The sequence below is a fragment of the Cheilinus undulatus genome, linkage group 8 (assembly GCF_018320785.1).
Source record: "Cheilinus undulatus linkage group 8, ASM1832078v1, whole genome shotgun sequence".
Taxonomy (NCBI): Eukaryota; Metazoa; Chordata; class Actinopteri; order Labriformes; family Labridae; genus Cheilinus; species Cheilinus undulatus.
Window position 1 is genome coordinate 10,451,504 of NC_054872.1, and position 12,623 is coordinate 10,464,126.

The window sequence follows — 12,623 nt, forward strand, 5'->3', positions numbered from 1 at the left end:
TTAAATCGCAATTGAATTGGGAAAAAAATAGCAACTAGATTATTTTTTGCAAATCATTCAGCCCCAATAAGCAGATCAATTAGTGCCAATGTACAAATGATGTAAGGTATTTTACCACAGTGAGCTTTCTTATAACATTTGGGTTGCAATGAGTGAATGCATTACTTACTTGCAGCATTTGAGAATTGTAAATAGAAAACATAGCAATTAGTACAGTAAGTAGATCAATTAGTGCAAATGTACATACAAGGTTTTTGCATTTTACCACAGTGAGCTTTTTGATAGCGTTTGAGTTACAATGAGCATATTGTTTAATTGCAGCATTTTGGAATGGTTAGTAAAAGAAATTACCGATAAATATGGTAAGTAGAATAATTAGTAAAAATATGCATATGATCTAAGGCATTTTACCACAGAGAGCTTTCCATCAGTCCGACCTTTGTGTACAGTTCTCTTGATGATGTTGGACGTTGTCCCTGTTAGAAAGTGGCAACAACTAAAGTGATAAAGGAGGCTGATATGAAGCATGGGCTCAGCCAATTACCATGTTTGATGTATTGATTAATGGCATGTTTGTTGCTCTGTTTTGCTCTCGTGTATATCAAGTTTTGTTCTCTTCTGTTTTGAAAGCCTCCACATTGAAAGTGAACTCACTTAAGGGTCGTTTTTGCTTGTCTTGTCACATTTTCTTGCGGGCTGTAATAAAATGCAATTTAATGTTGTAAAACATTCAAAAATAGTTGTGGTATTTAAGTTTGACATTAAACAGCTATCTTTTAGTTTGGTTGAGGTCATAATCTGGATATTATAAAATAATGTTATCCAATGACCGGTAGTTTGACCTCTGGAAATCCTGTAAGATATAATTCCACCATTAACTCCCACTCTTTAAGGAGCATAGTCAGAGGCCCGTAATGACTTTGCATAATGAGTTACATTCTCTTTTTTCATTGGGTCTGCTTTCTAAAAGATCTCTGTATTGTACTGGGGAGAGTGCTAGTCCCTTTTATCTCCAGAAAAAAACCCTTGTGGCTACAGTTTGATCAATTAAACTCCTGAAAGGGCCCCCCTCCTTTCATTCCTCTGCCTGAGAGGAATATAAAGTTATCAGTCTTCCCAAGCGATATGAGGACGGAAATAAGTAGTTTGTCTATAAAAATGTCCAGGTACTTTATCAGCGTCCCAGTAGGCCCCGGGGCTCTGACACTGTTCAATGTGCTCCTCCTGTATTTCAGTCTCCTGTGCTCCCCCTTTTCTCCCTCCCGCTCCTTCTGTCTACTTTGTCTCTGCCGGAGGCTCGCTTCTTGCTGGGTGGGGTGTAAGCTGCCGGTCCTCCACCTCAGTGGGATTGACTGGGGCCTGGGCCCCAAGTGAGGTTATCGATTTCAATCAGCAGTTTGAGAGATTGGAGCTGAATGATGCTGTAGACTTTAAATGGTGGTCAGCTGCTGTTAGTTGTTTGGAGGGGAAATGCTGCAGGAGGAGGGACTTTACTTTGAAGGGAAGTCTGCTAAAAATACAAATAGAATTATATGCATTTTTGAAAAATCAGAATCTCTAGTCTGGAGTTTTACTGTCCATAAGAAGGCTTATTTTTTAAAGACATTGCATGAATTAGAATGCAGATAATGTTTTGAGTTAATGATAACAGTCATCTTCAGTTCCTTTTTGATGATCTTCTCACTCAACCAACAGCTGGTTTATTTTGTTAATCAGGTAAAAGGTTGTTGTAATTTCTAAAAGCCCAACTATTCATATAAAAAAATGCTTAAATGCTATTGCATAATCTGTGGGAAGGAGTGGGAGCACCAGCTATTAATATGCTTCGTTACTGCATTCATACATAAACGCTTTGGGTGCTTTTCTTTTTGAAGAGTTACTAAGAAGAGTGAGGTGTCAACTTTTTTTCTGTTCCATCATTGTTCACAGGAAAGTGCAAGCATCAAGTAAAGACTGATAAAGTTCCTGTTTTGCTTAAAGAGGGAAGTTAGTTCACACAATGAGAGTGCCGATGTTTTTCTGCTCTCAGAAGCATTTGCATCAAGGCCAGGAGATTAAACGTGTGGGTTGGGAACTGGAGAGAGCGTGTTGTCTCGCTTGGGGCCCCTGATGCCAGAGTTCTAGCTTTCATCGCACTGGGTGAAAGATTTCTCCTGGACGTTTCACTCTCTGTGGCTACAGGTGGGTGGTTCACATGATGTAGGTGGCAGCCACTGTGGATTTCATGCAAAAGTACAGAGGAGGTGGCTGTGGGCAAATTGTTTCACAATTGCCAGTGTTCAATACTTTTCACGGTGATGCTGAATCCCACACTCTGTAAACTCATTTGTGTGCGTAGATGGTATTTGGAGTGTTATGGAAATATTTGAAAATACCTAGGTGTTGTTTTTTTTAATTAAAGATATATGTTGTCATTTTAGGCATCATAGGAAGAGACCAATGGAGACAGAGTAAATCATGAGGGATGTAAAACACTGTTTCATATCATTTTATAAGAATGGAAACAATGTTTTTCATGTATATTTTCTCTGTATTAATAGATTTGATTGCTTACAATATTTTCAACAGGTCATTCCTGTTTTATAGAGTGATATGCTGTCATCAACTTGTTTATATATTTAAAAATCTTTGCATTTTTGGCTGTTTCTTTCCAAACAAGCTGCATGCATTCTTCAAATCAAACATTTTTGATATGTTGTATCATTCAAAATTTGTAACTTTTGAAATAATCAGTTTATCATAGAATTAACAGCTTCATTAGGAACTTCATAGGCAGATTGATAACAAGCAGTCATCACAAGCTGCAGCCTTATGAGCATGCTTTTCTTCCCTGTGATGGATATCATCATCAGAAGTCTTTATTGGGGTGTCAGCCTTATCTCACTCATCGCAGCAGTATCATCCAGTGGGACAGTCAGTGCTAACACACATAATAGACATCTATTTTTAAAAATCGATCTTTAAATTTCACTTTTAAATTTTCAAAGTACTTTTACACTGTCTTTTCTTCTCTTAGACCCCATGTTCACTGCAGTTGTGCTGGTGCTCAGCTGCCTGCTGCAGAGGACACCAGTGACCACAGAGGGGCATCATGGGACCAATCGCCATGTCTTCTATGCCGTGCAAATGAATGGAGGCATCATAGCTGCCAGAGCTCTGGCCAAGGCGCACGGACTGGATTTTATACAACAGGTCAGTGCATGTTTAAAATCCCAGTAGTCACATTCACCTATGGACATGCAATTCACATTTAGCAGCTGAGGCCACTTTAAAGAGAAAGCTGCCAGAATGCTGACTTCTGTTTCCTGTTTTAGGGATGTCTGTCATTCATCTTCTTACAACAGCCTTTCTCAGTATTTGTTATCTGATTTAAGACATAAAGAGTTCTTGGCCACGTATGCACCCACTATGTCACCAAAGTACATCCGCTTTTACTTTAACTACTTAATTTATGCCTTTAAGGAGTCCTGTGTGTGGATTAGGCTCTTGTGTGTTTTGGAGGTGATTGTGTCTTTACCTGTTTGCCCTGGTTTAGATCTATCATGTTGAAATCTCTCCCTTTGTATGATGACTATATGACTTATCCGTGTCAGTATTTTAAAGGTTACTTTGGTTGTTGAGTCTGAAAGTGTGTCCGCTCTCTCAAAGAAATGCAGTAAAGTCTCAGAGTGAGTCTTGGTTAAGAGGAGTACAGTGGTTTTGCTTTTCTCCAGGCACGAGGTCAGAGGGTCAGTTCATGGCATTAGATATTTTAAAACTAACTCCTGACTTTATTTTGTAAAGGATTCAAAACAGAAGGATTTAAAAGCTTGGAGCCTTTATGGATTAGCATCCATTCTTACTGTTCTCTGTGAAGCTGAGAAATTGAAAGGACTTCTTTAACATCCGCTTTTCAATTGTAAAAACAATAAAGACTCCTATGGATTGTGCTTTTTGATTATAAATCTTTAAAGAAGCCAACAGTACAAATGGTAAATCACCCAAATTTAGATATACATTTATGTACTTGCTATAACAGATTGGCCTCGATGTAATAGAGTAGTCTTCATTTGGACTTTGTTGTCCTTGCATGTCAAATTTGACCCATCCAGATTTTATTTGTATTTTTTTTAAGTTTGATAGAAAAGCATCTTTTATCTCTGTGTTGAATTATTGTCTCCAACTCAACTTCATGTCATTAACCCAAGTTTAACACTCTTTTTCTTAAATTCATGGCCATTATGCCTCGTTCACATGAGATTGTTCCTTGTTTTTGAGTTTTGAAATAATAATGATATAGATTTTTTTTTACTCTATTTATGTTAAGAGGAACATCTGATTGATTGATGATTAGAGACTGCATATGTTACATTTTTGTTGTTGTTTTTTTTAAAACCATGAATATGTTTAAAATGGCAGTAAATAATTACACTTGTTGTCCTTGCAGGTCAAAAATGACCTGCTTTGGTTTACCTTATTATAAAGCATATGCACAATTAATCAGCCAATTCTGTGTTTGGACCTTTTAGCCGACTGTATTCCAAGTCATTCACACAAATTTAAAACTTCTTTTTATAGTTTACAAGTCTTTGTAGTCTATGTATCTCCATGTGCTTGGTAGTTAAGCCTTTTTAGGGTCAAATTTAGCAGAAAAAATGAAATATTATGATTGTGGTTACAAACACATGAACATTTGATGATGGATTATCACCAGCATTTCCATTTTAAAGTTTTGCCAGGATATTGTTTTGAAAATATATTTTTTTTCTTTCGGTGATCGCACATAATCACACTTCTTGTTCCCAGAGGCCAAACCTGACCCCGTCTGGTTTGTCTTGTTATAAAGCACGAGATAAATAATATAATTTTATGTTACATCTATTTAGCAAACTTTACTCCAAGTTTTAGTCTTGTTTTTTGAATTACTGATCAATGATCTGGTTTACATTTGATTCTAGCTGCAGTTTCTTGTGTAAAATAAGCAGAAATTCATGATTTATTTGGATCATTACAAACTGTTGCAGGGCTGTTAGTGTCACAGGCTATATCTGACTAATCTAATCACAAATCACAGATAACAAACAAAGGATAAAAATAAAGAAAAAAAAATAAAGAGAAAAAAAAAGAAAAACAGTGGTGCTGTTAAGTGCATGTTATCATATAAATGAATACTTGTCAGCATACTGTGAATTAATTTCAGTTAGATTTTCAAAAACACAGAAATACAGGACAGATTGTGGATGTGTTTGTGTGTGTTGGTGTTGGGGTGTGTGTCATTGTGTGTGTGTGTGCTATGCTCATGTGCAGACTGGGTGACATGTCACCTCATAACAACCCCGGGTCAATGTTGACCCTTGAAGACATTATTATGAAACACCCATAATTCATTGTAAGGACTGATCATGTTGGTTAATATCAAAGAATTTATTAAATAAAAACATTTGAAAACACGTAAAGAAAAATGACCCAAAGACAACATAAAGGTTAAGAATAAAAGCAGAATAGTGGAAATCTTTGAATGTCCAGTATTCTGCTCTCATTGATTTATTAAAGATTATTTTACCTTAAAGCTCCTGTGAATGGTTTTTAACTGGTTATGACATCGGCTGGAATTGCTGTTGATGTCTCAGTTTGACTTACCAAAGCAAACCCGACCATCACTAAGAAGATCTGTTTCTATATAGCGCTGGTTCCCTAGACCAAGACCCCCTTAGGGGGTGCCAGAGATTTCAGGGGGGTTGCGAGGATCTGCCTGCTCTGAGGTTGTTAAATTTAGGCTCACTCATTCTAACTAAAATCATGATTAAACACTTCAAAAAAGGTCTTATGGTTAAAAAAAAGTGTTTTGAGTTATTTTGTTTGGATTCTAATGGTAAAAACTTTGAAAATCAATTGGTATTTTTCCCAGCATTATTACTTTTTTTTTTTTTTAAATGGGGATCTAGGGGGCCTGAGCTCTTCTTATATACAATTAGGCAGAGTTTATTAGAGTTTATATAGCATTTTTATGTATGATTACAATCACTGCCACCACACTGGTGTTAAATAAAATAACTACAAATAACTAAAATAACTGACACCAAACATACTGCAAGTGCCTTTGCCTACAGTTTTAAGATACTGATGGGAATCATACATTTGACGCTAAGATGACCAGGAGGTGTTTTCATCCAAAACCCTTCTTGTGCATATACAGAACAGGATCAAGGCAAGATATGAGTTATTTTATAAATACAGGCCGCTGAAATGAGTGGAATCAAACAAAATGAATGCGAAATCATTTTGCTGGTAAACTGACTTTTGATACAAAGAAAAGTTCCTTTCTCCTTCAAAGTCTACGGCATGGATTTGTGGCAGAATGCCCCGAAGGAAAACCTCCCTTGTTACCAGTCGAAGCTCGGTGTTCACAGGACCGACATCACGGCAGAGGTGAAGAGGCCAAAGAGGATGTTGACAGTGGATGATAAGAGGAGAAAAAGAGAAAGTGACTGAGCAAGAGGCCAGACAAGAGTAAATGTCGGACTGGCTTGTATCATTAGCAAGAGAGGGAACTGCATTCTGAAACCAAAGGGATAGCAAGCTGTGGAAAGAATTGTAAATTAAAGCCCTTCTAAATTTGAGTCTCATGTACTAGAATGGTGTTGCTGCACTTTTTGAGAAAGAATGGTAGATCCTATAAATTTAGGGTTGAAAGAGTTTGGGGGTGAAATGCAGAAAGACACAAATCAGAAATCCTAGCCATTAAATTAAGTTTTACTGTACCAATTTTTGAATGATGAACTTTCTGCCCTTTTTAATGGTGATAGATGTTACTCCATTGGATTTAGCCACATAAAAGATACAAAAAAGTTTAGCAAAATGACTTTATTGACAAGGTGTGTGTTTGTGTTTTGACATTATTGATAGGAGTTGAGGGGTATGTCCGCTGGCCTGGTGGGAGGTTGTGCACAGCGTTGGCTCAGGGGAAAGAGGGACTCAAGCTCATTTCAACCTTGGCCTCGCTGCCTGTGCTGCTGCTGCTGCTGCTGCCTGGCTCATGAATTAAACATCTCTTTGACCTTTATCAGGAGTGTATTGGACAGTCCACCCCCGTCTCTCTTTCTGCCCATCTCTCTCATTGTCCCTCATGCATGCACACAATATCCTCGCCCTTTTTTTGCATTGTTTCTTATTTTTCAAACATTTGACTATCCCTGAGTCCAGTGATCGTATGGAATGACTAAATGATAAACACATATTTTCAGTTTTGATGAATGACGCAGAGCAGAAGGGCCGCCATTTGACACAACCTATTGGATTTTGTTTTTTCAAAATTCAACTTTATTCAGAAACAAAGTCTGGCAGTTACATTATTGAAATAAACACATTTCAGACACATTACTTACAGACCAAGCAACATTTATTAAACAGAGAAAAAGATCAGAGGTATGATTCAGGATTAAAAAAGAAGTAGTTACATGAACAGGGGCTTGCTTTAGCTTTGTTAGCTTTAGCTAAGGCTAGCAGGGCTATGCTAGCTACGAAATTAAGGGTACTTCACAAGTCAGTGTAGCTAAGTTACCTTTGGCAAGGTGAACTGTAGCAAATGTAGCTAAAGCTAACTTATCTACAGTGCTGTGAAAAAGTATTTGCCCCCTTTCTGGTTCCTGAATGTTTTGCATATTTATTACACTTGAATGTTTCAGATCATCAAACCAATTTTAGTATCTCACAAAGACAACCCAAGTAATACAAAATGCAGTTTTTAAATGATGATTGTATTTATTAAGGGGAAAAAAAATCCAAACGTTTCTGGCCCTATGTGAAAAAAGTCATTACCCCCCTTGTTAAATCATGAGTTAACTGTGATTAGCCACAGTTCCTGGAAAGCTGAGTTCAATTTCAATGGCCACATCCAGGCCTGATTACCGCCAGATTTGTTGGATCAAGAAATCACTTAAAAAGAAGCTGTCAGACAAAGTGAAGTAGGCTACAAGATCTCGGAAGGAAACACATCATACCACGATCTAAAGAAAAAAAAGAACAAATGAGAAACAACGTGATTGAAATCTATCAGTCTGAAAAAGGTTACAAAGCCATTTCCAAGGCTTTGGGACTCCAGCAAACCACTGTAAGAGCCATTATCCACAAATGGAGAAAACTGGGAACAGTGGCCCTTCCCAGTAGTGGTAAGCCAATCAAAATGACTCCCGTTACATCTGGAGTCAAAAAAACACAGCATTTGATAAAAAGGACATCATGCCAACAATCAAACATTGGGGTCGCAGTGTGATGGTCTGGGGCTGCTTTGCTGCTTCAGGACCTGGACCACTTGCTGTGATTGATGGAACATTGAATTCTGCTGTCTACCAGAAAATCCTGAAGGCCAACGTCCAGCCATCAGTTCATGACCTCAAGCTCAAGCTCTCTTGGGTTATGCAGCAGGACAACAACCCGAAACATACCAGCAAACCTCTGAATAGCTCAGAAACAAAGTTAAGGTTTTGGAGTGGCCAGGTTAAGTCTGGACTTAAATCCAACTGAGATGCTGTGGTGTGACCTTAAACAAGCAGTTCAGTCTTGAAAACCCTCCAGTATGGCTGAGTTAAAACAATTCTGCAAAGAAGAGAGGGCCAAAATTTCTCCACAGTGATACAAAAGACTCATCACCAGCTATTGTAAACACTTGATTTCAGTTATTGCTGCCAAGGGTGGCACAACCAGTTAATAGGTTCAATTACTTTTTCACATAGGGCCAGATAGGTTTGGATTTCTTTTCCCCCCTTAAAATATTCATTATCATTCAGACACTGCATTTTGTATTTACTCAGGATGTCTTTGTGAGATATTAAAATTGGTTTGATGATCCGAAACATTGAAGTGTGATAAATGTGCAAAAAAAAAAAAAAAAAAAAAAAAAATAGGAATCAGAAAGGGGGGAAAATAGTTTTTCACAGCACTAACATTCTGCATGAATAAGTCATCTGACTCTGTGATCTAATTCTGAAGTACTCTGTTTTCAAGGATATGCAGTGAGTGTGTTTGTATGTTAATAAGATGTCCAGCCCAACACCACCATATTCTGAGAAGAGCCTCAGACAACCCCCACTTCCACAATCCCCTCAGGTCCAATCTGCTGACTGTCTTCTTTTACCTGTCTGTCGCCAGAGGCTGATGCTAAATGTCAGTGACACTAAATCGCTTTTGTTAAGTCAGACCTTTTACAAATATCATAATATCAAGAAGAAACAGACGCTTCACAATTTGCTGTGATATATACATTATTTTTTGAAAACACTGAAGTGGAATAATAGGCTGACAAGCCCAACACCAGCTAGGGAGGACTGTGATGTCTGCTGGCATTCCAGCGGTAATGCCGCATGAGTGGAATGGGAATCAAATGTCTCCATGCTGGTGCTCAACATATTGTTGGTCTCTTTGATTTAGTGTACAGGATCCAAGAAAATGTCATTGCATCTCTCCATTGTGCAGACCTGACATATCCATTTTGCAACTGTAAAATACAAAAGAAAAACAAAGCCAAATATCCCATGATGATGTCTTCATGCCATATGTACGGATTTGCTTGGATGCTTTGCAGCCACTTTTTGCAGCGTGTCTGAAGGAGCAGACACTCTGAAGTCTCTCCTGTCAGTCCCTTACAGTCTTAAGATATATGAAAGAGAATGACTGCATAAATACACAATTGTCTTTCACTTGTCTTACTCTAGCTCATTTAGAAATGTTAAAGATAGTTTGTCAACATTCCTGTAATTTAGTCAGCTCATTCTCAGTGTTTTAAGGTGCAGAAAATTTAAATAAAGAAACAAAGACATATCAAATGTAGCACTTGCTTGAAAATATTGTGTGGCAGTGCCGATGTGGATTCAAAGATTGCTGTTGTACAATGGGTACTGTAATCTCTAACCAAGACTGGTGGTGTAATGAAATCATTACAAACCAGAGAGAAAGAGATGCTCTGACTAGGCAGGTAATGGCAGCCATTACAGGTGCAGAGTTTCACACAATGACAAAGAAAAAAGAACCTCATCCCCATCTAAAACAGATGACTCTCTGTTTCACTTTATGCCTGCGCAGAACAACACCAAGACTTGATAATACTCACTGAAAAAAAAGGCTTTTATAGGCTTACAACAATACAGCAGAGCTTGTTTTAAGTTATATTACATTGTGAGGCTTTGTGTATAGATTTTATTTCTTGCTTACCTCTGAGTTTGCAAATCCGATTAGAGGCAGATTAGGTCTATGTGATGCATTGTTTTTATTTTAGCTGAGCTTTAAGAATTTAGTGCTGTGTGAGTCCGTGTGTCTCTGGTTGTGTTTTGGAGCATATATTTGTCTTGAACTCTGACACCAGGAAGTCCCTGGTCTCCAACCAATGGTGAAAGGCCTCCTAGATTCCTCTTCTCTCCAGTGAGGCGGAATACTGCTGGCAGATTACCATATCATTACCATATCATTAGCATAACATTACCGCGGCACAGCTTGGCTCGCTGTCTGTGGACGTGCTATCAGCTCATCGAGAGATTCAATCCCCAATCCGCTCCATGCATCACCCCCTCCCCTCTCCTCCTGCCTCTGTACATGGGAGGTGTGTTTTCCATCTGAGTAAAGCAGATGTAATTGAGGTAGAGCACTGGATTTACCGGCTAAATGAAATCACACAAACGCTTCATGATCAGCCGGGGCCGCTGTCGTACACATTCAGAGAGTTTCTCTCTGAAACCTCATTGCACTGCTCCCAATTCAGAATTTCTAATATCCTCTCAGAAATAGCCTCAGTCAGATGCTAAGCTATGTCAAGCCTTACTCTGGCTGGATTACTTGAGGCTGTTATGTTATGACCAGGTATGTGTATGTGCAGCGTGAGTTTGTGAGTCTGGCAAAAGGAAAAAGGCAAATGTGCCACCATCCTTTCCCTTTTCTGTACCGAAGGGCACCCAGGGGCGCAAAAAGGGACACCAATCCTCTAATGGTTGGAGGAAAGGGCCCATTCCATTAGTCAGGGGGCCCAGAGTTCAACCCTGCGCCTCGGCAAGAGGAAGGCGGAGGGAGTGAAATAGAGGCAGGTGTTGGCCGGGGGCAACACAGAGGGCAACGCTGCACCAGCTGCATGCTGGGAAATGCAGCGCTTTTTTTCTCTTCCCCATCTCCACTCCTTCTCTGCCAATTTCTCTTTCCTGGTGCAAGATGCATACACCTTGCTCATATAGCATTCACGGCACACACACTAACACACAGTCTGACTTCCTCTCATTCCCTTTTGTCCCCAGTTTTAATTCATTCCAGTAGGCTTTTCTCCATTTTCCTTATCTCTTTCTTTCTCACCCTCTCCCTCACACACTCATTCACTCACGCCTATCTCCATCTCTTTCATTTTCGCTCTCTCTCTCTTTGCTTACAACCCCTCCTCCTCTTGCCTCACCCTCCCTCATGCCTCTCTCCGGTTTGGAAATGGAGAGAGGACTTGAGTGAGGAATGTGTGGAGAAGATGTGGTTTCCCTCCCAGGTGGGTAGCTCTAGAGGGGGCGGAAAGCAGAGAAGAAGAAGAAGAAGAAGAGGAAGAAGAAGAAGAAAGGGATGAAGAGGAGGAGGAGAGCAGGAATGATGCTTCCACTCCCTCTCTTTCTCCTCCTCTCCCTCTCTGGGTAGAGATGATGTATGGCTGCAAAGGCCACATGTTGGCCGTGTGATGGATTAAAGCACTTTGTAGGAAAATTACTGAAAGCGCCTCAGCACACCCAAGTCTAGCCCTTAATAAAACTCTCTTCAATATTGAAATGGAGAGAGAGTTAGAGGGAGAGAGAGAGAGCCAGAGGAGAAGGGAGAAAGATGGTGAAGATAAAGGGGGATAGTTGGCTGGGAAGCCAAGCCAGTACTGGTGGAATAAAAAACAAATAAGCTTATACACAGTGTGTTTGTATGAATGGGAAATGTTCTAAAACTGCACTTTATGTCAGGTTTCTGTCCAGTAATGTACTGCTGACCTTTCAAGAGCTTAGTCAGAAGTAAAAGTAGAAGTGAAAGCAAAAAGATTTATCATTTCTTCTTAAGCATTGCTTATGATTTGTGAAAGAGTTATTATTATCAGTCCTGAAAATAGGCTACAGTGCATACAGTTATTTGTTTTCAAACAGATATTTGCAATCAGTGTAGTTTTTTGTTTAAATATTGGATTAATCAGTCTTAATTTTGGCAGATATTTTGAATTTAGCTTTAGTCTTTAGATTAAAATGTCATTTAGCTTTAGTCACATTTTAGTAATTTTTTTATCTTCATAGGTCTGACCTATTTTTAGTCAATCAAATATCATTACAATTTAGTCTTGTCTTCTCTCTGTTAACTGGCTCCAGGATTTGCTGCAGTTTCTAGCGAAGGTATTAACTAAAGGCAGATTTATGCTCTGAACTCTGCGTTCATTTCATCCTTTTTCTCTTGAAGCTAACAGATACAGATCAAACATTGCAATACCACCACCAAATGTGGGGCGGTGCTGAGCAATGCAGCCAACAGTTCATCCCAGAGTAGCAAACACAACGAAGAAGAAACATCTGAAAGAACTTTATAAAGTTTTCAGAGGAAATATAAATGAATATGGGTGGTTTATTAGAAAACACAAACATATCACTGATGTAAGCTCACCT

At 38.9% G+C, this 12,623-nt stretch overlaps 1 protein-coding gene across 1 annotated transcript in view; it reads left to right on the forward strand.

The window, feature by feature from the left end:
* Window positions 1-1,158: 1,158 nt before the first annotated feature.
* Window positions 1,159-12,623, forward strand: part of LOC121513485 — a 124,894-nt gene continuing 113,429 nt past the window's right edge. The window contains exons 1-3 of the mRNA XM_041793272.1: window positions 1,159-1,370; window positions 2,030-2,181; window positions 3,017-3,192. Of these exons, the coding sequence (XP_041649206.1) occupies window positions 1,159-1,370; window positions 2,030-2,181; window positions 3,017-3,192 (540 nt within the window). The remainder of the gene's footprint in view (window positions 1,371-2,029; window positions 2,182-3,016; window positions 3,193-12,623) is intronic.